Source organism: Gadus morhua, chromosome 12 (assembly GCF_902167405.1).
Source record: "Gadus morhua chromosome 12, gadMor3.0, whole genome shotgun sequence".
In the NCBI taxonomy this organism is placed as follows: domain Eukaryota; kingdom Metazoa; phylum Chordata; class Actinopteri; order Gadiformes; family Gadidae; genus Gadus; species Gadus morhua.
This window is the reverse complement of record NC_044059.1, coordinates 870,129-892,773: the sequence shown is the minus strand read 5'-3', so window position 1 is coordinate 892,773 and position 22,645 is coordinate 870,129. Positions and strand designations below refer to the sequence as shown.

The 22,645-nt window shown below is 43.8% G+C and overlaps 3 protein-coding genes across 16 annotated transcripts in view; 1 reads left to right on the top strand and 2 right to left on the bottom strand.

Annotated features, from left to right (window-relative positions):
- Positions 1-379: 379 nt before the first annotated feature.
- si:dkeyp-117h8.4 (uncharacterized) lies at positions 380-4,481 on the bottom strand. Of its 4 annotated transcripts, none has more exons than XM_030373054.1 (7): positions 4,261-4,481; positions 2,617-2,680; positions 2,372-2,427; positions 2,108-2,141; positions 1,951-1,976; positions 1,813-1,873; positions 380-1,662 (listed from the first exon to the last, which is right to left on the bottom strand). In XM_030373054.1, exons 1-7 carry the CDS (start codon positions 4,336-4,338, stop codon positions 1,070-1,072), a joined length of 912 nt encoding a protein of 303 aa, XP_030228914.1. In that variant the 5' UTR covers positions 4,339-4,481; the 3' UTR covers positions 380-1,069. The 4 variants fall into 4 exon arrangements, with proteins under 4 accessions (XP_030228914.1, XP_030228915.1, XP_030228916.1 ...); XM_030373055.1 differs by lacking the exon at positions 4,261-4,481 and adding an exon at positions 4,050-4,241; XM_030373056.1 differs by lacking the exon at positions 4,261-4,481 and adding an exon at positions 3,977-4,015.
- Positions 4,482-5,028: 547 nt separating this feature from the next.
- Positions 5,029-22,645, top strand: part of aasdh (aminoadipate-semialdehyde dehydrogenase) — a 20,997-nt gene continuing 3,380 nt past the window's right edge. Inside the window, exons 1-17 of one of the 11 annotated variants that reach the window (XM_030373041.1) lie at positions 5,037-5,607; positions 5,743-5,863; positions 5,953-6,251; positions 6,371-6,563; positions 6,693-6,934; positions 7,139-7,245; positions 7,332-7,504; positions 8,646-8,967; positions 9,072-9,190; positions 9,445-10,228; positions 10,339-10,502; positions 10,782-10,907; positions 11,461-11,592; positions 11,697-12,173; positions 12,463-12,566; positions 13,311-13,353; positions 13,671-14,198. In XM_030373041.1, the coding sequence (XP_030228901.1) occupies positions 5,369-5,607; positions 5,743-5,863; positions 5,953-6,251; positions 6,371-6,563; positions 6,693-6,934; positions 7,139-7,245; positions 7,332-7,504; positions 8,646-8,967; positions 9,072-9,190; positions 9,445-10,228; positions 10,339-10,502; positions 10,782-10,907; positions 11,461-11,592; positions 11,697-12,149 (3,474 nt within the window). In that variant the 5' untranslated portion in view covers positions 5,037-5,368 and the 3' untranslated portion in view covers positions 12,150-12,173; positions 12,463-12,566; positions 13,311-13,353; positions 13,671-14,198. Of the gene's footprint in view, positions 5,608-5,742; positions 5,864-5,952; positions 6,252-6,370; positions 6,564-6,692; positions 6,935-7,138; positions 7,246-7,331; positions 7,505-8,645; positions 8,968-9,071; positions 9,191-9,444; positions 10,229-10,338; positions 10,503-10,781; positions 10,908-11,460; positions 11,593-11,696; positions 13,358-13,661; positions 14,199-22,645 lie in introns of those variants that run through there. The other 10 variants (XM_030373036.1, XM_030373039.1, XM_030373040.1 and 7 more) reach the window with 10 other exon arrangements.
- Positions 12,265-21,590, bottom strand: LOC115555969 (cancer-related regulator of actin dynamics homolog). Its single transcript, XM_030373034.1, is given in 9 exon segments — positions 12,265-13,904; positions 14,311-14,473; positions 14,622-14,812; positions 15,420-17,013; positions 17,015-17,635; positions 18,161-18,376; positions 19,873-20,025; positions 20,195-20,327; positions 20,744-21,590. Coding segments are annotated over 9 exon segments (3,531 nt in total). The 5' UTR covers positions 21,043-21,590; the 3' UTR covers positions 12,265-13,743.

Here is a 22,645-nt window from a genome sequence, read left to right as displayed (position 1 = left end):
CTGTCAGTCAAAGGACGTCGGAAGGCTTGGCTGACAGATGGGGGAGCTTTCCGGGGTCGTCAGAGCCTGAGTAGTGTCAGTGCTTCAATTTGCATACGTGATCTGATTCGATGACGGATCTGTCGCTGCCGAAAAAATTGAACATGTTCAACTTTGACGGAGCAAACGGATCCCCAATGCATTGCACGTCCGTCCTCATTCAAAGTCAATAGGGATCAGTCAACGGACGGATGCAGTGGGCATGAGGCGTAAGGGGTTTAATTTTAGCACAGATTAACAATTTATATTAAAGGCTATTCTTAAGCCGTTTCCTATTTCAAGTTGACTTCTTAATGGAGGTTCACCTTTAAGCTGCCTACCAATGAAAAACAAGGTGGCGTAACAGTTGTATGGAGTGATTTAATTTTTTCTTCAGGAAACAATACTTAAACAATGAATACAATTTAACTTGAATGAGCAGTACCGTAAAATCCAACGCAATAATGTAGAACACCAACTCAGGACTGCACTGTTACAGATGCAGTCTTCTCTCTTTGAAATGGCGCCAGGGGACGAGTTCCATCCCCAGGGGTGTTTGAAAGTGGGAGACCTGTCCTAGTCGAGCTCCCTGGCACGCTTCCGCAGGTTGGAGCGGTGGGGGGAAAGGGCCAGAGGTGACGGTGCAGAGGCAGGGGAAGAAGAGCTCCCAATGTTGGCCTCTAATCTTCGAGCAGAGCAACGACAGGGAGAGCATTTTGAGAGAGGAGCTTTGGCCAGACAGACAACTTTGTGGTAAAGATTTCTGAACGCCTCTTCTATTTTGGCAGGGGAATACATTCCACCTGGCCGGAGGGACGACTGTAGGGAGTCCGATCTAATCCGGGAGGGACTGTGACAATCCTGATGGTAGAGCCTTCTCTTTGGTGACCGGGAGTGCTGCTCATGTATAGAAGATGATACAGGGTTCTGTCTTGCCAAAGCCTTGGGAGATCCACCATAGCCATTATGGTTCTTCCCCCTTGTATTTAACAAGCTCTGCAGAGTCTTGGGAACAGTTGAGCTCTCCATCACATAAGGGCCATTGCTTCTGTTAAACCTCAGGGTCTGAGCTGGGGATTGCACTGCAGTGGAATGGCTTTGTCCCTGAGGTTTGCCAGAGAGAGGCGAACAGGGATGAGAACCCTTGGACACAGTGAATGTATGGTTCATTGACTCCTTGCTTTGCATCAACAAGGAAAATTCCGTCCACTGGCCATCTCTCCTCGCCCGGTTCTGCCTCACTCTCAGAAGATGCTCCCACACCCTGCAGCGGCTGAGTCAGGTTGGAATGTCTTTGCACAGGGGAATGGATCATGGCCACGCAGCTTTTAACTGCTGCTTTCAGGTTGTGTTCATCACCAGATTGGCAGAGGTCGTGGCAATCCCCCCTGGGTGAGGGCTTGCCGGTCCCGGCCTTGCTGCCAATTGGTCTCATCTTTGTGTACCTCTGCCGGGGAGAGGTCTTCCCCATCTGAGTGATCATTTGGGGGAACAGCTCCATCAGAGTGCTACGAGGACTACTCAGAGTTTGTTCCAGCTCTTCATTCTGGTCTTCAGGCTGCACCAACACATCCATCAGGTTCCCCTGAGGTTCATCCAACAGGCCAATGCCAGAAGCCTGGGTTTGGTCCATCTCAGACACCCCTGTGGGATACGAAAGATAAGGTGCCCACTTGGATTTTGGATATAACGCCGTCATCATTTAATGTTGTTGAGGCCAACTATAATCTTTCAAGAGCATAGAATAATTTTAACAAAACCTTTTTCTAGAAACATAAGAAAGATGTGTCTCACCATCAATTATAGAGTCATTACTTTCAACGCTCTCATTGGACTGCTTCACCTGGTAATCAATCTATTTAAAAGGAGAGAGCAACATTGCACATAATCCATACGGTGACTCGTACACCAGAGATGTTCGTGGTCAATTACCTGGGAGTCATTTGTCGTGTTGCCATCTGTAATAATAATAATACATTTAATTTAGAGGCGCCTTTCAAGACACCCAACCAACAAAATAAATGGTATTGTATAAACAAGACAAATGTATAAACAAACTAATGTTATCTAGCCAATAGTTCCCATTTACCTGTGAAGGAATATTCCCTCCAACTTGTTGGCCTCTACGGTGAGAAAGAGCTTTAAATCATAGCAAACTTACATTGAATACAATAATAACAGTCTAATGTTTTTCCCTCAATATATTAACATAATTCATACATTTTAAAAAGCAAATACAATGGGCTTAAATATTTATACTCTAAATCGTTGTTTTTTTTACAGCCCACCACCAAATAAGTAGATAGGTAAATGCTCTCAATCAAAAAGGACAAAAATATATATATATGCAAACCTCTGCTTCTATCCTGGAAATCTCCAACTCTGTCGCTGTTATGGACCGTGCAATGTCTTGAGCATGTAAGCACATAATGTATTAGGCAAAGCAGAACTATTGGTGTAACGATCTATATTCATTGATTCTAAAGACGATGGCAAACTGAGGCCAGGTCGTTACTTAAGTATTGAACAAATATAAGCCTAAAGACAGATATAAAACATGTCACCCATAAAAAACCAACTATAGTATTGCTAAGTTACCTCCATTTGTTTCATGTTTGAAGTCCACCACCTTTGCACCAATCCGTTTGCTCAATTTGATATACTGTAAAACAGAAGAATAGAATAGAGTGCAAATGAAGTTTCGATTATTTTATAATATAGACATACATACACACAACCAATCCAAAATCTAAATGATGGATCCCCAGAAGCCTAACATTTGTGTGATGGTTCCCCATTTTGGAGGGTCCTTGATGGGTGTACCCTTAAGAACCTCCCTTTAGGTACAAAAAGGGTGCGTTTCTCCATGAAATGCCGCAAGAAAGCTGTGAGATTTCCCCACTTCGAACTCGGAAGGCTGGTGTCCGAGGCATCTGGATCACACCATTATGGTGTATGGCTTCGCCCGTAAAGAGATTTATTTTCTTTGTATTTGTACCACGTTGGTCATGTTAATGTTGCGCACTTGATTACATTGCTACTGTATTCCGGTCACCAATTTATGCATTACACGGTCTTGCTGTAAAGTTGTGTTGTGTTGTTTGTCTTCGAGATAGTTTGCAAAAGAGGCTAATGTAGCTAACAAGAAACAACGACTGGCCAATTTCATGACACAATCACAAAGACGAACGGGAACGCTATAAGTGCTCCGACAGCGTGACATCACAAGTCGGAAGGCTGGTGTCCGAGGCATCTGGATCACACCATAATGTGGAATGTTTTGTTGGCTATATTTTTCTAATGCAAGAAAATGGGGAAAAAACGCTGACTTTAACCATTCCGAAGGCGAAAAACTCTGGGTTGTTCGTATCCACATATAGAAACCACGCGTGATCAGGCCTCCAAAAAATAATGCACCGGAATTAAGACAGGAATTGCCATAACTCGCAATCAAACAAAAACAATCAGCCCTGTTTTTTTCAATAATGCTGTAATCCATTTGGATGGTACGTTGGTACGTGCAAGTCGTAAGTTGCAAATCTCAGCTTTCTTGCGGAATTCGCGGAGGAACTTCCCCTTTTAGTCGCAGTAGATTTCCCGTTTCTCATTGGCTAGTCATTGTTAATGTTAGCTACATTAGCCTCATTAGCAAACCAGTTCGAAAACAAACACTACTTTAAATTGCATTAAAGGCACAGCAAGACCCTGCAATGCATAAATTGATGCCCGGCATTAAGTAGAACTGTAATCAAGTATGTAAAAGCATTTAAAATCTACATTAATTACCAACGTGATACAAGGTAAAAATAAATCTCTATACGGGCGCAGCAATTTTTTGATTACGAGCAGTACGTTCGCCTCACTGAACTCTCTACTTTCAAAGCGACGAGATACTACGACCAAAAGCGGACGTGCCTCAGTGAAATGGCGCAAGAAAGCTGGAAAATTTGCGACTTACAACTTGCACGTAACGGCGTACCATCCAAATGGATTACAGCACAAGTTGGCTTCAAAGCGGCCAAGGAACTCACCTCGGCTGTCTCGCTCATAAGCCTCGCTGGCATAAATATGTCAGCATGCTCACTGAACATTGCGTACACGACGAGTTGGTGAAACCGCACGCATTTTCTTCACAAAATGCACATGCGGCGACATGTCAACTATAAATTTAGTCCATCCTACTAGTGGCCGACTACTATGGTCGCTACACAACGCCCAGACAATTGACAAGTTGACCCATACCTTTTCTGTCATTCGGTCCAGAATATTCACATAGTTGCTAATATTTTTCTGCATAGACCATTGCATTTCGTTTTCCATTTTGTCGACAAATAGGGGAAGATAAACTTGTACTGGCAACCGGTGGCTTCGAGTTCAGCAGGATTTTGAAGTCGAGTTTTTCTTTAAAATAAAGAAATGTGATTGGACCGTGCGAATACGTCATATAGTTCACGACGTCATCGACCCGCGACTAAAATAACAAGCTGTGTTCGAAATCGTTCCCTATACACTCACTCACTATTCCCTATATAGTATATAGTGTTCATGATATAGTGCCCTATATAGGGAACGAACAAACGAGAATTCGGACACTACGCTGAACATTTCTAAACATCATTTGCGTCTGTAAATGCGCTGGGTATTTGTGTGACGCAGACAGATGCGCCCACATCATGTAAACAAACCCGGCACTCACGAGGAAAGCTGGAGGTTGTATTGATGTTAAATGTTACATTTCCTTGATCAAGTTTTTTTTTATTAATTATGAATGTTACATTTTCTATGTTAAATCCAAAATAAATTGACATTTCTAAGCGAAAATCCGTCGTTAAATTTATTCGTTTTCGCGGTTATTCAGCTTCTTCTTCTCCTCCGGAAAAACACAACCGCATTGCATTGTGGTATACGGGAGTAATATGTGTGGAACATCGTATGTACACTAACATTGTGCACTATATTATATACATTACTACATTGTGCATGAAATTAACCACTGAGAATTCGAACACCACTACAGAATGGCGAGCCCCCTATATAGTGCACTATATCCTGATAGGGAACGATTTCGAACACAGCTCATGTATAGGATGTCTATGGGTCAATGCTCTATGCACAGAGGTTTTAAAGTCACGTGACATGTCGCGTAGGGAAGTTATCGCCAGCATTTCTGACTATTTGATCCTAGAATGCATTCTGTTATGCGAGGCAACGCAAATGATCTGAAACTTCATTCAGCTACCCGATCCGTTTAACCAATACACTGTTCTTCCATATACCCATAGAAAAATAACATTGTCGGCATAGTCAACTAACGAGGTTGACATCAGGAATCTTGTTTTTTCTTGACGAAATGAATGGAAATAAGCTACAAGATGCTTTGATCGCAGCTGCCCTTAAGCATGCAGATAGAGTAGCTGTCACATTTGATATGGGCTCAGGTCCTGAGAATTGCGTTTCGTTATCATACAAAGAGGTGGTGGGCCATGGAAATGAATTGTCTTCTTCTCTGCGGAATGTATGTCGCGAAAATAATGGCCTTATTGGGTTGTATGTTCAAAATGACTTGTATCTTCCTGTCTGGATTTTCGGGTGAGTAACAATCTTGAGTCATTTCAGTCAATGTAGCGATGTCCTATTACAATCACGGAATGCAATTTTTCATTAGACGTAAGTATTGTCTTGACTGAGGTCTTAATACTATACGTCTGTTTTCTTCTGTTAAAGAATTCTACAGTTACCAGCTGCCTATCTGCCTCTTAATCCAGATGTCCCAGGAATTCTGTCCGCTCGCATAATGAGCATGTGTGATCTGAATTACTGCACTCTGCAGAGCAGTTTGTTTGAAGTATTTTTTTCATATATAAATAACATCAACAAATGTATTTGTATTATCCATATTATTGTTTAAACTTTCATTTGAATGTTTCCATCTAGCATTTCCAGAAGAAGTTCTCCAAACTGATTACTGTGGAGGTATGTGCTGTGTGGCCCGATTACAACCTGACCCTTGTGCGAGTTCAGCCGCTGTCATCAGCTGTCATATTGGACCTAGGGACACAGCAGGAAGGAACTCGGAGAGCTTGTGAAGAATGGCCCCATGCCTCGACATATCTTGCTGATTACACCAAAAAAGGAGATTTTGCATATGTGCTTCACACTTCGGGAACTACTGGGCTTCCAAAAATTGTAAGGGTACCACACAAGTGCATAGTACCCAATATACAGCATCTCAGGTTGGTCTGAAAAATTACTCATTGCTTATATATTTTCTGATTTAGATTCATGGTCATGAGATTGTTGAATTGTATTCACTATACATGAAGTATTGTTAAGCATTGCTTGCTTTTTATAGATCTTTATTCCAGATTGGTGCAGAGGACTTGGTTTTTCTCGCATCGCCGTTGACCTTTGACCCCTCGGTGGTAGAGATTTTTCTTGCCTTGTCATCAGGGGCTCGGCTGCTCATTGCCCCCTCCGTCATCAAGAAAGCGCCCAATCGATTGGCAAAACTGCTCTTCAAAGATCACAAGACAACTGTCCTACAGGTTCACGAAATTGTTGAATCATCATATACTACACTATATGCTTATTATGCCAAATGAAATATTGCTTAAAACATTCTCATGAATCCAAACACCATGAAATGAGTTGATTCATAAAAAAATTCCCTCCAGGTTACGCCCACTTTGCTGGGACGTTTCGGCCACCGCACGCTCACAGAGGAGGTGTTGTCTGCAGGCTCTTCCTTACGGGTGCTGGCCCTCGGCGGGGAGGCCTGTCCCTCCCTAGGCCTGCTGCGGAGCTGGAGACAGGAAGGCAACAGGACTCAGATGTACAACGTCTATGGTATCACAGAGGTGTCCTGCTGGGCCAGCTGTCACCAAGTCCCTGAGAGCCTGCTGAAGTCCAGCCATCAGTGAGTGCATATCTCTAATACGTCGATTAAATAATGTTATACGTATTTATTTATTCACATGTACATCATTACCTATCTGACCTTTTATTTGGGCAGGATATTTATGACAGTACAGTAGCATGTCTTCATCACCGGAACAAGCGAGATTTAGGCGGCCATGGAGTCATTTGTGGCCTAATGGAGTCATTTGTGGCCACTTTTCAGAGCTGCGTCTTCCATCCCAATAGGAGCCCCTCTGCTGAACACCAGTGTGGAGGTCCGAGATGATTGGGGCTGTGTCATAACGGCGGGCCAAGGGCAACTTTTTATAGGTAGGGGGGAAAAATACAATACATTCTTTAAAAAACCCACATAAATGCATTTCCGGCTGTTTATTTGAGTGGTTACCCCCCTGTAGGTGGACAGGAAAGGGTATGCCTCATCGACGATGAGTCCACGATGGTCCCAGGAACGATGCGAGCCACTGGGGACTGGGTCGAGATGGAAGGCAAACATCTCCACTACCTGGGACGGAGGGACAGGCTGGTAAAGCGAAACGGCCAACGCGTGAACTTGGACACAGTGCAACAAGTGAGGGTTTTTGTTTATTTTTTCCACTGGGTGTCCCTATTCTGTTAAGTTTTACTCAGGGTACCGTACTAAATTCCAGCCGAACCTCTGGTACATGCCTCCCAATCAGACAGATTTCCCGCAGACCCGGCCCGGGTCGAGCAAATCACAACCTCTAAAATGGGGCAGGTTTAATACAATGACAGAAGAGCGCCCTATGGGAGTGCTGCTGAGGCCTTTTTGTAACCAAGATGGAATCCACTTACGGCTGTAACATATATAGTTTTCATATTGATATCGCGATACGTGCATGTGTGATGTTCGTATCGCTGGACGTGCAGTATACAAAAGAATATAATAATTTTAATCCAATGTCAGTTCTCATTTCCCTGCCTAATTTAGAAATCTGTCTGATATAACATAAATTACTTAGATTTAAAGGATGGATACAGTTTGTTGCTAGGGAGTGACATGCAGGCTCTGCATGAACATTGAACAAAATGAGAAATGAGAATCTGTGAAAAAGAAAGTGCATCCCAAATTATATTTCAATGGGATTCACCTCTGCAAAGCAGTTGCATGAACACAGGTCCATGTTTTTTTACTAAATTGTGAGTATTTGCATCCATTTAATGTTCATGTTAACAAATGAACCACTGCCCTAAGAAATCGGAAGTGAAGTGAGAGGTTACCGCCAAATAGGTAATTGGTATTTCGCGTAATGGTGTGGAGATGTCAGGCTACTCATTACCCGTACTATGATACTAATATGAATGAGGTGAATCTTTCTTTGCTCAAGGAAGTGGCAGTGATCAGCCTCAACATTGTTGAAAATAACTGCAGGACATCTGTAGTCCATCAGTGAAGGAGCAAGTTCATAGAACATTGAATTTCCGTGACCTAGACTGCGAGGCCAACTGAAGTTTAAGAAAAGTTATCTTGAGGCTTACATGGTTCCCATTTGATTTCTAATTCACTCAGGGAACATAAACCTCCTGGCAAAATGGAGTGCAGTGCAGGTATTCAATATAGCACCAGTATTTATATGCTGTATTCCGAGTTTAGTAACAGTATTAACATGCAGTATTCACAGTATTGTACTAGTATTAATATGTTGTATTGTAACAGTATGCAGTACTCACAACTCCCTCGTCATCTTCAGGTCATGATGAGTCTCCCTCAGGTGGAGTCATGTGCCGTGGGTCTCTTCAAAGGCTTACGACTGGTCGCCTTTGTCGTAGCGTCACCATCCGTCCACCAGGTGGCAGCGACTCCTCTTCAGGCGGAGCTGAGCCTCTCCGTTCCCGGGGATCATGAGGGAGACTGGGGCTTCTTAGAAGACCTCCCAGAGGACGGGAGCAGATCTGATGCCCCAATCAGAGTCCTTCACAGGGTTGTCCTACAGCAGCTATCCCTGCTGGTTCCCAGTGCCAGCATTCCAGACTCCTTGGTTCTAGTCCAGGCTCTGCCGCTAACTGCTCATGGTTAGTTTCAAAACCAGAGAACAATATTTTTCCCTGTCTCATTCCTCCATATGTTACTTTCCTTTTCATGTTTTCTGTTTCAATAAAATTATGTTGTTCTTCAGGAAAGGTGGACATGAATGCACTGATGAAGTTATACCAACAACAGAGGGAACATTTGGAGTCAGTCAATTCATTTGAGAATATGGCTAAACTCAAACAGAGACTCATCTGTCTATGGCAGGTATGGACACTATATTAAATAAATACAAATTAACTTTTTTCAGTCATTCATCTCTTCATTCACTGCTTTCAATCCACTGGTTATTCAAAAGGTAGATTCTTGCCATTCTCGCTGCAACCCCTGTATGTGTCTAAATTCATACGCTAGTTATCCCTTTGTGATTGAATGGGGTTTCTATTATTTACACTAAAGTGATGGCTGCAATGACATGGGTTCCTTTTTAATTAGCATGTCATTATTGTTTTCATGGTCAGGATAGTTTAGGTCTTCCGGAAGATGCAGTGGTTGAGGATGACTCCCTCTTCCTGTTCAGTGGAGGTGACTCTCTGAAAGCCCTACGTCTCTGCGATGACATCATAGCAACCGTCGGACTTGGCGTACCGGGACTTTTAGAAGCCATACTTGAAGGGTCGTTCACAGAGGTGGTGTGCCTCGTTGCGAGGGCAACACGGCTCTCCCCCGCAGCTAACAATATTCCAAACGCACCCTCGGCTAGGAAACGTTCAGCAGACCATCCTGCCTCTTCAACCATGGTCAAGAGAGAACACACAGAAACGTATTCAGCACCACATCATCTACATGGACCAGTAGGTTCAACTGATGGCAGACTTACTAAAGTACTGAGGAGGGCTGGTCAGGTACTGGAATTGAATGTGAGCAATCCAGTGACCCTCAGCGGCTCTCACTGTAAAACGATATCGGCAAACATCAAGAATGATTATTCAGCCAAAGATACTAGCGAGACGGGGATCCAGCGGGCGTTGGTCCCAGAGCTTGAGCCAAGATCCCCAGAGCTGCGTGTGAGATGGTCTTCAGACATGGGTCGCTGTGTGGACGCCTCACCACTGCTGGTAGTGGTGCAGGACAGAGAGGCCGGAGGAACTGGGTCAAAAAAAGCTACGGTGTTCATCGGCTCCCACTCTCACCGCATGCAGGCCCTGGACCTGACCACCGGGGGGCTTCTGTGGGAGCGCGTGCTGGGAGACAGGATAGAGTCGTCAGCCGTGGTGATGCGCTGCGGGACCCAGCTGGCAGTAGGTGAGTGCCACGGTTCTCAAAACCATGATTCAATGATCAACTGAAAAGATGAACTGAAGGGTGTTTGCAAAAACAGCGTCACGACTAACACTCAGGTCTTTGGTTTGCAGGTTGCTACGATGGCGCTGTGTACTTTCTGTGTGTGGCGTCAGGGGCGAGTCGGTGGGTGTTTGAGACGGGTGATGCCGTGAAAAGCAGCCCTGCGGTGGACCCCGCCACTGGCTTGGTTATCGTAGGTTCTCATGATGGCCATCTCTATGCCTTGGACCCGCAGGTAGGAACCACAACAGTCATACAATTTTGTATGACTGTTGTGGTTATCTTCAAATTTTTGTATTGTGTCTTAATGAGTTAACAATGCCAGATATCATGTATCAAGAAAGATATACAAGCCTAAAGGTAGATATAAAGTCCTACAATTGCTTTGGAAGTGACTTTACTTTACTCTTGGGTATGACTGAGGCGTTCATCAATTTTATTACAAATCATAATCAACGTTTTTCTACACTCTTGAGCTGTGTTTCTATGTACAATATGTGTTATTTTCTTGTAGGCGCAAAAGTGTGTATGGAAGTATCACTGTGGTGGGGGGGCAGTTTTCTCGTCTCCATACCTCGAACCAACCCGGAGGCGCCTTTACGCCGCATCTTTGAGGGGTCACTTTGTGTGTCTCTACCCTGTGAGTGGAGCAAACTCTGTTTTATTCAGTTATTTTTTGACCGCTGGTTTGGTACCATGAAATTACATGACAGAACTGATTTACCGTCAGTGCTGTTGGTCTATGATTGCACTGCAAAGCTGCTATGTAAATGATACCTGGCTGTTGTCTCACAAAGTTGTTTAGAAAAGACTATACGTTATGGATGGTTCTGTAACTTATTTAAATGGAATCTCATTCTCTGGCAATCAAAGTTAAACAATATGAGGGACTATACTATGTCCCTTTTTGTTTTGTTTTGATGTTTTTTGAAACCCTCTTTACCTCCCTCACATTTTGCCCGGTAAAAAATAGACTGCACTTTGAAACGCCAGCAGCAAAGAGGGTCAGATCCACAGACATTTTCAATAAAGATCGTAAAGAAGTGTGCTGGTGATGGGTTTGCGTGGTCCTCACGCTCCACTGCTCATCCCTTAGATGAGGAGCCGCTGGTTGGTCGGTCATTTGTAGATGGGCCATAGTTATACAGAGGTCACAGTTGGTCTGCCCGCCATTCATTGGGTTGACATTACAGGACAGCGGAGAGGTGATGTGGACATACAACCGAGAGACTCCCTTCTTCTCCTCTCCCTCTGGCTCTCCTGGCTGTGTGGTTATTGGCTCTGTGGACGGAAACATCTGCTTCTTCAGCGACACAGGGCAACTGGTGAGTGCATTAGTTTAGTCTTTGATGCTACAATCAAATTTGACGCCCTTCTAAACGAGACACAGAAATTCAAATTTGACACTCAAATTCGCAACCCATTTCAGCTGTGGCAGTTTCTGGCAAAAGGAGCGGTGTTCTCGACGCCATGCTTCACACCCGACAGGCAGAGGGTGCTGTGCGGCGCACACGACGGTTACGTGTACTGCTTGGAGACCGCCGGTGGCTCCCTGGTCTGGAGCTTCCAGACGTCGGGCCGGGTTTATGCCAGCCCATTTGCCTTTGAGAGCCGCTCCGCCTTGGGCAGAGAGCAGGTTCTGGTGGGAGTGGCCTCAACTGACGGCATGCTTTGGATCCTAGACGAAAGGGACGGATGCAAGATCGCTTCTCTCAGTCTCCCCGGAGAGCTGTTTTCCTCGCCCGTGGTGTGGGAGCGCACCCTTTTGGTGGGTTGTCGAAACGACATGGTGTACTGCATAGATCTGACGAACCCGCCGAACAAAGAGGAGCTGGAAGGACACGCCCACATGGAAACACTTCCAGGGACAGGAGATGCATAGCAACGTTAATACCCACAAATAAAGGTAATCTCACTGATGTCCCTCTAGAGGGTCTCAATTACAAATTCTCACATGTACCTTTGACGGAGAAATAAGGAATCTGGTGGACAATTTTTGTTTCAGACATTAGCATTTACTTAACATTATTCAGAACATTTTGCATTTCGTAAGAACTTCCTCATGAATACCTATTAAGTGGGACAAAAAAGTGCAATTATTACCAAACATATTTGTTACATTTAACACTGTGCAACGCTACACTATTGTACACAACCATAGGTATAAACAATATGCCCAAGTGACTCTGCCTTAGGTGGCCCCTTGCTGACCAAGGCCCTGGTGGAACCCCTTGACTTACATACGTGATTCCTTAAATAGAGGTCATGATGTCTTACGTACAACTCATTACATCAAAAGGTGAGGAAGATGGCGTCGTAGAAATCCATTTGAAACGTTATGACAAGCTAACCAGTTCAAATCACATTAAAAAGGAAGTGATGCCCACAAACACAGTTGTGTTACAGTAGGACAGACACAAGAGACATATATTATAGCGAGTAGGTAGCCATATTCTATTTCTCTCACTCTTACTCTGTACCCAGTCAATTGAGTGTTACGTTCATCACCATATTGTGACAGCAATGTACAATTAACAGTTAATGCCCAATAACACTGTCAGCCTTTGACGCACTGTTTTTAGCTATGCACCACGAAGGATTTCTGAAAGATTGTATTAGCGTGCATGAGATAGAAATTGTGTCAACTGTTTCATGGCAAATTATACAATAGCTTCTTTGACAGTTGTCACAGTCGTCACGGACACAGTGCACATTGTTAGGCTAAGTACAGGTCGCAGTTCATAAAACAAAACTGGAGGCTCTGAGAGGAGATGGCCTATCTGTGTTTAAGTGCAAGGGAAACTCTTAGCATTAAACTACACCAACATTGGAATGTAACAAAGGAGATGACTAACACCTGGGATGCTTGGTGGAAAGTTCACCCAGCTCTGTCCTCCAGGTAAGTTAATGAAATCATTTAGCCCTTAAAACAATATTTTGAAACCCCCATGTTGACAAAACGCTGGCTTTGACATTCTTCCCCACAAGCCGTTGGTTAAACTCTATTGAGATGAGGATATAATATGGGGTATCTTTACCACAGGATCCATCTACAACCATGGGGACCACAATGGCTACAAAAAAAAGTAAGTAATTTGGATTGGCTTTTGCAACGGAAGCCATTGTGGGTATTGCCAGTGGATTTTTGTCGTTCTTAAATCCGAGGTGCTCAGAGCTGAGAGCAAACATCAAACTGACATGTTTCTTCTAGTGACTTACTTTTTCATTTCTATTTTCATTTGACTATATAGTAAGTGCATGCTTGCAATACTAATGGTTAGTATAAAAGTATGATTTTGTTTTGATCTTCTCGTATATTTCACGGTAAATCACACTTTATCTTGATTAATATACCAACCATTGAATGTTTTTTTTGTGTATGTTTTTCTTGTTGGTTTTACAGGGTCAGGACCTGGAGCTGAACTGCAATGAAGGGGATATTCTTGACACAGTCGGTGGGCAGTGTGCAGTGTGGGCTACTTGATGATCTGAGGGCAGTCACTCCAGGCTTTGGCCTTGCGCTTGGCAAGAGCCAGCCAGGCCGGCTCTGTGCACACCTGGGGAGAGTCACTGGAAGAGAAGCGCTTGGACACCTCCTTCACAGCAGGGGGCAATGATGTTGAGTCTGCAATCTCGACTACACCGCAAAAATGAAAAGCATAGACCATAGCGTCCGATGGTTAAGTGACGAGCTTCTTTGGAAGACAAATGGAATAATGCAATACTAAACAGCGTAAGGCATCAACGTATACCTAGGTGTCACTTGTAATACGATAACACGATAACAGAATGGGTCTGCTACTTTTTTTGCAATTTAATGTGAATGACGAATACTACGTTGTAGTTTCTTCTTGAAGTGTGTATTACGACAGATACTTTGTCATTTGAACTTTAACTTTAAATAAATCCAACTTCTGTGTGAGCGTCATAACTCTTGCTTGATAAGCTCTCTAAGCACAATCAACTGTCATCAAATATGTATAACATTTATAAATGAAACAGCACATGGGAACAACTTGCAAACCATTAATCCAGCTTCTTACCGGTGACAGAGCTGGGAAGAGTGTTTGCTTTCTTCAGATGTTCTCGCCGGTCAAAGCGTCCCAGAAGACTATCTGGTCTCTTGGGCTCCTCGGGGGTCAGAGCTTTTCCTGGTCTAGGGCCCTGGGTTCCCCTGCCGTCCGTGGGACTGACCAGTAGAGCCTGCTGATGGGGCAAATGAAAATGAAAGGGGCCTGTACCTTTCCTTATACTTTATGTCCTTGCAGTTATGTGTTAATGGGTGTGCTATAACACTTATATTCAAAGTGAGTTTGGGGCAGGAGAGGTGATAAAAAAGATGGAGGATACATACACTCTCTCGCTCCTTGGACTGTTTTTCTGCCAGCTTTGCCTCCCTCTGGCTGCGTCTCTCATCGCGGCTCTGCTGCTGCTCCCTGAAGCCCTTCTGCTTCTGCAGAGCCAGTGTGATCCACAGGGGCCCCTGCTCCTTCTCCTGGAGCCGTGCGCTGTCCAGAGAGTGCCGGCTCTGTAGTGAGGGTTTCTCTGCATACAGACAGGTAGATATTAGGTATTTTTTAAATGTATTTATGATTTATATGCTTTATGAAGAGTTTGACAGGAAAGTATGGAAAAGCGAGAAAGTGGGGTATAATTATGAAAAGAAAAATACTAATTCTGGAAAGGAAAAATAGCAATGAACCCAGGTAAACAGTGACTGAAGGAAAAACAAGACTAGTAAATAGTAGGTGAAACACCTAAGTGATTGAAAAGGGCAACTAGAGATTTTTCAAAACCAAACATGACTAAATTATGAGGTAAGGGTCAAACCCAACCAATTTTGTAATCTATAGGTATCTCCAATATATGGACAATATAGTGGTAAACAGTCAGTGAGGAACATTTAAATATTTTGAGAGTGCTCCAGAGATTTGTATTACCGTAGAATCATGAGAATTGCTGTGATTCAAACACAACCATGTTTTCCCATAAGGACCAATAATTTCATTATCAACACCACAGTGATACTTCCATACACACTTGCTTCCAAAATGGAAAATGTCATTGCGAAGTGACGTCTGGATATAATAATATTATATCATGTATAATATTTTCTCAGGTATGTCTCAAAGGTAAGAATAGTACCTCTCACCTTTTTTGAGAAGCTCTGTCTTTCGGTCCACCTTCTCTCTCCAAGGGATGTTGATGGATGGGAAGAATGACTTCTTCTCTTTGGGCTCCTCGTCCCCAGGTGCCTGGTTGCCCCTCTGCAGACGGGCCACGGCAGTAGTCTCCTCCACAGCCTCACCCTGCTCCTTCCCAGAAGGTTCTGGACCCCTCCCGCTCCCCTGGGCCACCGCTTCACTGGGGTCCTTGGGCAGCGGCGAAGGGGGAGGGTTGAACGCGGCTGCCGCAGGCTTGGGCGATGTGAGGGGTCTCTGGTAGAGAGAAGATCTGGAAGGTACTTTCTCCCCATCACAGTCGTGTTTCGGCCCCGGTTTTGTGCGGAATGGGATGGACGAGGGGGATACCTGTAAGAACTGCACCATGGCGCCGTCTTTGAGAGGCGATGGTGGGCTCGGTGTCTCAGAGAACACCGGCGTGCTGTCAGGGGTGGAGTCCGGGTCCATGGGTGTGAGGGGAGAGGGGACACCGTCAAAACTGTCCCCGGCGCTGTAGCGTTTTTTTCGTTTCTCTATGGATTGCTCACTGTGGAAGCGGAGGGAGTAGTTTGTCCGTCTTAACTTGATTCCAAAGGGGGAGGTTTTGTCCTGGCTGTCGGGTCCCCTCTCCTCGCTGCCCTCAGAACCTTCTGCCTCATCCTGGCTGTGACCTTTCTTCTCCATCCCCTCCGGTTTGGCTTGATGGCTGGGAACCAGAAACGAAGGGAGGTCTTTGGCAAACATACACTCCTCTGTACCTCTTACTGCAATGCGGACCGTTTTATTGGTCCTGTTGGGGGACTTAGCAGCTGGGGTCGGGGAGGCTGCCTGGGGCTGGCTGCAGGTATCAGAAAAGAATGCACCTTCCTTCACTGTCTCTTTTTCCTCTGGACTCAACAGCTCAGAGTTCCTATTGGAGTCTCCAAACTTCTTTTTGGCTGGGGTGATGGAGAATTTGGCGCTCGCAGACATGGTCTTCCTGAGGTTGGAGTGTGGGAACGAGGATTGGTTAGCATCCTCGCCATCAGGCCCTGTCTGGCTCTTGCTTTTTTCAGGGCAATCCTCATACTTCCCTTCGTCTGCCCCCTTAAATATCTTGGATCTGATACTGGCCCATTCGGCAAGGACCGCTGCACTCGACTGGTCTGAGGTGAGCATGGATTCATTCAGGGATTTGGTTTTCCCAGATTTTCGGTCTGGGGAGGTCTTGCTCTTGGTCGGTGGTGTTCCTTGAGCTTTCCAATCCTCGCCAATACCCAACAGTGACTTGCAGGCTGTGTCTTTGATCTGGTCTAAATTGACTGCTGGTCCACAGAGCTGGGCCCCAGTCACCAGGATGGCTGTGTGGGGGACATACTGACACGATATTAGGTTGTGGGGATCTGCTCCATCAGGACTGGAGGTTTTGTTGCCTGCACGCTGGTCGGTTACAGCGCCGCCCTGGTGGCCACTGGCTGGTGTAACAGGAGTCAGGTTGACCTTCTGGAACAGAATCTGTTTCTCGCCCGAGGATACTTTGAAAGAGAAGGGCCTCTGTCTCTCCTCCATCTCTCTCCAGTGTATTTCCTCTTCTTCCTTCTTCTTTTTCGTCTTCTTCTGTTTTAAATTTCTCCTCATGAAGCCTTTTCTTCCTTTCTTGTTTTTCCCTCTCTTCTCTGAGCCTCTTCTCCTCCAAAAGGAGTCCCTGCACCTCAACTTCCTGTTGCCTCCTCTCTTCCTCCTCTCGTATCCGCTGCTCCTGCCGATGCTTTCTCTCTTGGTTTTCCTCCTCCCATTGCAGTCGCTCCTGTTCTTCTTGGATCCTCCTCCTTTCCTCCTCTTCCTCCTCCTCCACCTCCTGTTTACGTTCCTCCTCACGTTGCTTGCATTCTTCTTCTTCCCTGATCCTTCTCTCATCCTCTTCCTCCTCCCTCCTCCTCCTCTCAGTCTCCAACTCTCTCTGCTTCCTTTCCTCTACTTCAGCTCTGTGGATGCGCTCCTCCTCCTGCACTTGACTGCACCTCTCCTCATCTAGTTTCCGCAGCCTCTTCTCCTCTACCTTCATTGCCCTCTCCTCTTCCTCCTGTCGGATCCTCTCCTCCACCTCCTGCTGCCATTGTTGTTTATTGGAAGACTCCAGGGACTGTAGGCAATGTTCCTCAGCAGCAAACCCTCCTGCCACCTCCTCATCCTCCTGCAAGACCCCCGGAATGGAATCCTGTAGTTCCTGGATGGAGCGAAAATGTACATGTCTCTTACCATGTCATGCAACAAGATTGATTTTATCTACCGCCAGACTGGGAAAGAAATAAAGGTAAGAATAAAACAGCAGCTGATCCGGCCCTCTGGCAAGATGGGCCAGCTGGGTGAGAGATGGACTAGCCAACTTGAATGATTAGGGGAGGTTCCCCACTGGTAACTACAGCACGGGATGGACCCCTTGCCTCGCCCAAAATTCAAATGCTCTACACATAGAAGCACACTTGGGCCATCAATATCAACATTTACTGGAAAACAGACAAACAAACTTTCACACAAAAATGGGTGAAAAACACTATGGGTGGAGGTGAAAAGGAATCATTAAAAAGCAAAAAAGCCCTTGAGGCAGATGTTATCCCAGGAGTCAGCAAGAAGGGTAGGGTTAGTAGAATTATGAAATAATGGGTCAAATTCTTTGGACGAACACAATCCAGGCCTGGGGGCAACCAATGCAAAAACTTGTAACTTACTGATGTGTGGACCTGGCTCTTACTTGGGTAAAGCGCCGGTGTTTGCGGGAGATTCTCTGGTTCTTGGGCTTCACAGACAGCTTATGCTTGGCAGCTGTGTTGTCCAGACACGGGGCACACTGTGGCACAGCGTCCAGGTTGATTGACTCAATGGTACCGGTGGGATGGAGGACTCTCCTGGACCTAGGGGACTTGAGGGGGGGACTGTGTACCGGAGCCTGCTGGCTTGCTAGTTGAACCTGGGAACAATATTTAAAGGTGGTTTCTACCAGATGGAGTCATCAATGAATTTCAGAAAGACAGACGGTAAGACATCAATGCCCCAATGATTACAATGATTTTCTGCCAATAGCCCTTACCTCTGTGATCATGAAGTCAATATAAAAGATCATGGTTCAACACCTAAATAGACACCTGGGGAGGTAGCAAGACCCATTCCAGTTTGCATACAAACAAGGCCGTAGTACAGAGGATACATTGGTTTCACTGGTGCACATCATATCTAAACATCATGACAACCCAAAATATTTATGCCAGGTCTCTTTTTCTGGATTTTTCATCTGCGTTTAACACCATTCAGACAGAAATACTTTATCTAAAATGATTACGTTTCAGATGAACCCCTATCTTAGTCACTGTTTTTTTCCTTTCTCACAAAAAGGATTAAGCTAGTCAAGGTCAACTACACACTATCCTCTCCAAATACCACCAATGTTGGAATACACCAGAGCTGTATTAGCTCCCCTTTGCATTTTACCTTGTACACTTCAGACTACACCACCAGTGTGCCAAAACCAATATCTTTTAAAATACTCTGATGACTCCACCCTAATGACCCTATTCACCCAATCCGAGGACCATACACTGTACCAGGGCAATGTGGATTGGTTAGTCGAATGGGGTGATAAAAACTTGCTGATCATTAACACTGAAGACAGAGGAAATCATTTTTGGAAAACCATCTAACTTTCAACTGTCCCAAGTGGAAGATCCATGATTCAGAAATCAATCAAGTCCCAACCTACAAATACTTGGCGTTATGATAGACGAAAATGTATCATGGACCTCTCACATAGAATTTACCTGCAAAAAGATACAACAGCGTATCTATTTCCTGCAGAGATTAAGATCCTTTGAAGCTAGCAGACAAATCATTTCTTTGTTCTTTATGTCAGTGATTCAGAGTGTAATGCTTTATTGTAATACAGCTTAGCAGAGTTGCCTTTCAGTCAAAGATAAGGCAAATTATATCCTCAAATTCAAATTAGTTCAAAGATCTTTGGACTACCTGTAGCACACCTCTTCCAGGAAGCCCACAACAAGATCATGCTCAGGCTGGCCAGATATATTTCCACTGACGTCTCACGTCTTACACAGAGAATATCAGCTCCTGCCTTCTAACAGGCGCTTTAGAGTTCCTTCTTTCAACCGCAACAGACTTAAATACTTCTTTATACATCAATCAATCCTTTTGTTAAACCAATAACATTAAGATTTTTCATAAAATGTCTCAAAGTGATGACATTTTCGATATATTTATGAAGCCTCTTTGTAACATATGTATGCTTGGCTTCCGTCATGCTTGATACTGTCATTTATGGCTATGTTTCATGTTTGTCTATCGATTCTTTATGCCTCAAATGTGTGTTCACATGTTTGTATATTGATGCTATATCAAAAAGAATTTCTGCCCTAATTGACAAATAAAGTTGTATCGTATCATACTAGAACCTACCTTGGGCTCAGTTTCTGTAGGCATGGTCTCCACATGGGCTATCACCTTGAGAGGACTCTGCGGAAGCTCCTCCTCATCTGAACTGCACTCGTCTTCACTCTTTCTCAGAGATAGAGGCTTCTTCCCAAACTTGATACCTTGGGCTATCTGCCTCTTAATGGCCATCAAAATACAAGATACAATTCTTATGAGAGATAAGACATTTTACTTGGATATTTTTGCTATTTAGGTTAATTAATATGAGCCATGGAAACCTACTTTGTTTGAGAAAACCCCTCTGTAATGATTATAGGTAGTGTTAATCACCATATGGTTGTAATACCTGCAGGTTCCTGACCTTGTCAGAGACGTTTTCCTGGGACATGGTTTGATCCAGAACAGCTTCCTTTGGCAGTTCTTCCGGAGTGAAGATGCTGTCGTGAGAGATAGCTCGGGGCACAACGGGATTCAACTCCCTGCATGCCATCAAACCCAGAGTGTAAATCGCATTTACTGAATGAACTGTAAAGCCTTTCTTCATGCACTTAATAGATCACCCATTGAGAATGAGCACAATGATACATTTATTTGGCTATGCACACGAATGCTCTCAAACAATTACAAGCATTTTATAGTTGTATTGTATGTTCAGTTTGAATGGAGCTAACACACCTTTTACAGAATATAAATACTATACAATAATGAATACAAAATAATACAATAACTCCAAGCTCAATTAGTCATAAGGTGTTCATATTTCAGATTAAATCAAAAATGTATCATAAAACCTATTGACTCTCCAAAAAAAAACGCCCACCTGCTTAATCTCCATAAAAAACAAAACGGAAAAAGCTTGTATACATTATCAATATAATATTTAACAATTACTTACCTCAAAATGTCCTCATTTACAGAGACAACTCCATTGCACACTTCCCCAGTAGAAAAATGGTCCTTTAGCTCTACTGCACCCAGGTTCCTCCCCGTCTCCCGCTTCTTTCTCTTCCCGAACAACCGTCTGAAGGGTTGGAATTTGCCCTGTTGTCTCCGCTCTGTTGGCAAAAATAAAAAGATTACAGTGACTACTATCAGAGCTTCAATATCAATATGACAGCATAGGGCTTGACAAGAAGCTGTGTGCATTTGGTTGAAAGTAGCAAGAGTTAAGTTTGTGCTTGAGGTCAATATCATTATTTTTCCATAATTCCTTCATACCAGTAAGTCCCACATACAGTAAGCCAGACTTTCCCCTGGGGTAACTCTGGTTGGTCTGCACTTTGTTGACACTTTCTTTCACAATTGCATATGAATTTCCTATGACCATATTTTCAGCCTATGGTTTGTAAATAACTCCTAAACAGAAACGTTTAATACCTCAGTCTCATGAATCATTGAATTCAGAACAAAAAGTGTTTGTATTGTGTGTCTGTCATGTGTGCACAGAAGTCAGGTGGTTAGTATTGCCTGATTGTAATGTTGTCTGTATACTTGTGGGGTTAAAGATACTCTACACCGCTACGAGGAGACGCCCTCTCAGGACTCATGGGTATCTCTTTCGATGCTATAAGTAGCAACTAGTGTGGGATTTCACTCTGCATGGCGTCCACTACACTCGATACATCATGGAGCATGATACAGTTAAAGAGTTTCATGAATCTGCATCTGAGAGGTGTGTCTTTGTGTCCTATGTGTTATTATTTATGCTTCGGTTGGTTACTGGCGATTAGAGCTTAAATGACCAGAGAATGTGCTCAAGATACCTTAAGGTCATCATCCTATCAAAAATTGAATCTATATTCACCCTGTTTTTCATTTGTGTCCGGGGGGTGACATGCCTGTCTTCAGGGTTAAACATGCTTCTTCAATATAGCTAACCCAATTATATTTATGGATTTGTTCACACTATTTGGAAAAAAAATTGTTTTGGTCAACCTTGCAAAAGTGTTGTGATAATGATTTCTACAGTAAACTATTAATCTACCCTGTTTTTTCTGTCAAAATAAAGATGGATATTGACTGATATGGTCGATATGCCCCCCCCCCCCCACACACACACACACACACACATTCTGCTTGTCCTGAGATCCCTGCATGCCGGCCCATATTACACTGCCACTGGCGCTATTGCTGATTCATGAGTGAAACCGAAAAGGACATATTTTCAAGCACAGTGTAGGCACGCTAGTCAGCAATACTGTTTGCTGAGAACCAGTCAGCTTGAGCTGCCTAAACAGCTAATTTCAAGGCTCACTGCTTCCTGTGTGTGTTCTTCAGATGCTATATTCCAATACAAACACATACACACATGCATCCAGAGCTGTCATTGAATGCCGCAGGTTTGTTAGTATGTCAAGTAAATATTGATTTGTATAACATAAAATACCTTCTTAATCCAATTAATTCATAAGATAATGGATTGCATTAGAAAACTGAAACCATGAGAAGTTGTAAATTATTGAATTGTGTTTGCACTTCCTTACAGGTTTATCAGTAATAAACATCAAGAGCCACGTCTTTTATGGTGTATTAAAAGTGTACTGAAGACTTCCAGGAAAGAAGAACAAAAGAGCTCAGTCAGGTCAAGTTAAATCAGAATCCAGTTTATGATCAGGTTAGGAATTTAATACATACAATTAATACACAGAATGTGTGTTTTACTTTGGCCTCAATTTTTTTGCTTTATTCAAAGTTACTTGACATAACCTTATGACACTATAATACTCATGCAACTTGTGAAATTTTAAACCCATGGATGGACCCATGGATGTAATAAAAGAATACAGAGGAAAATCAT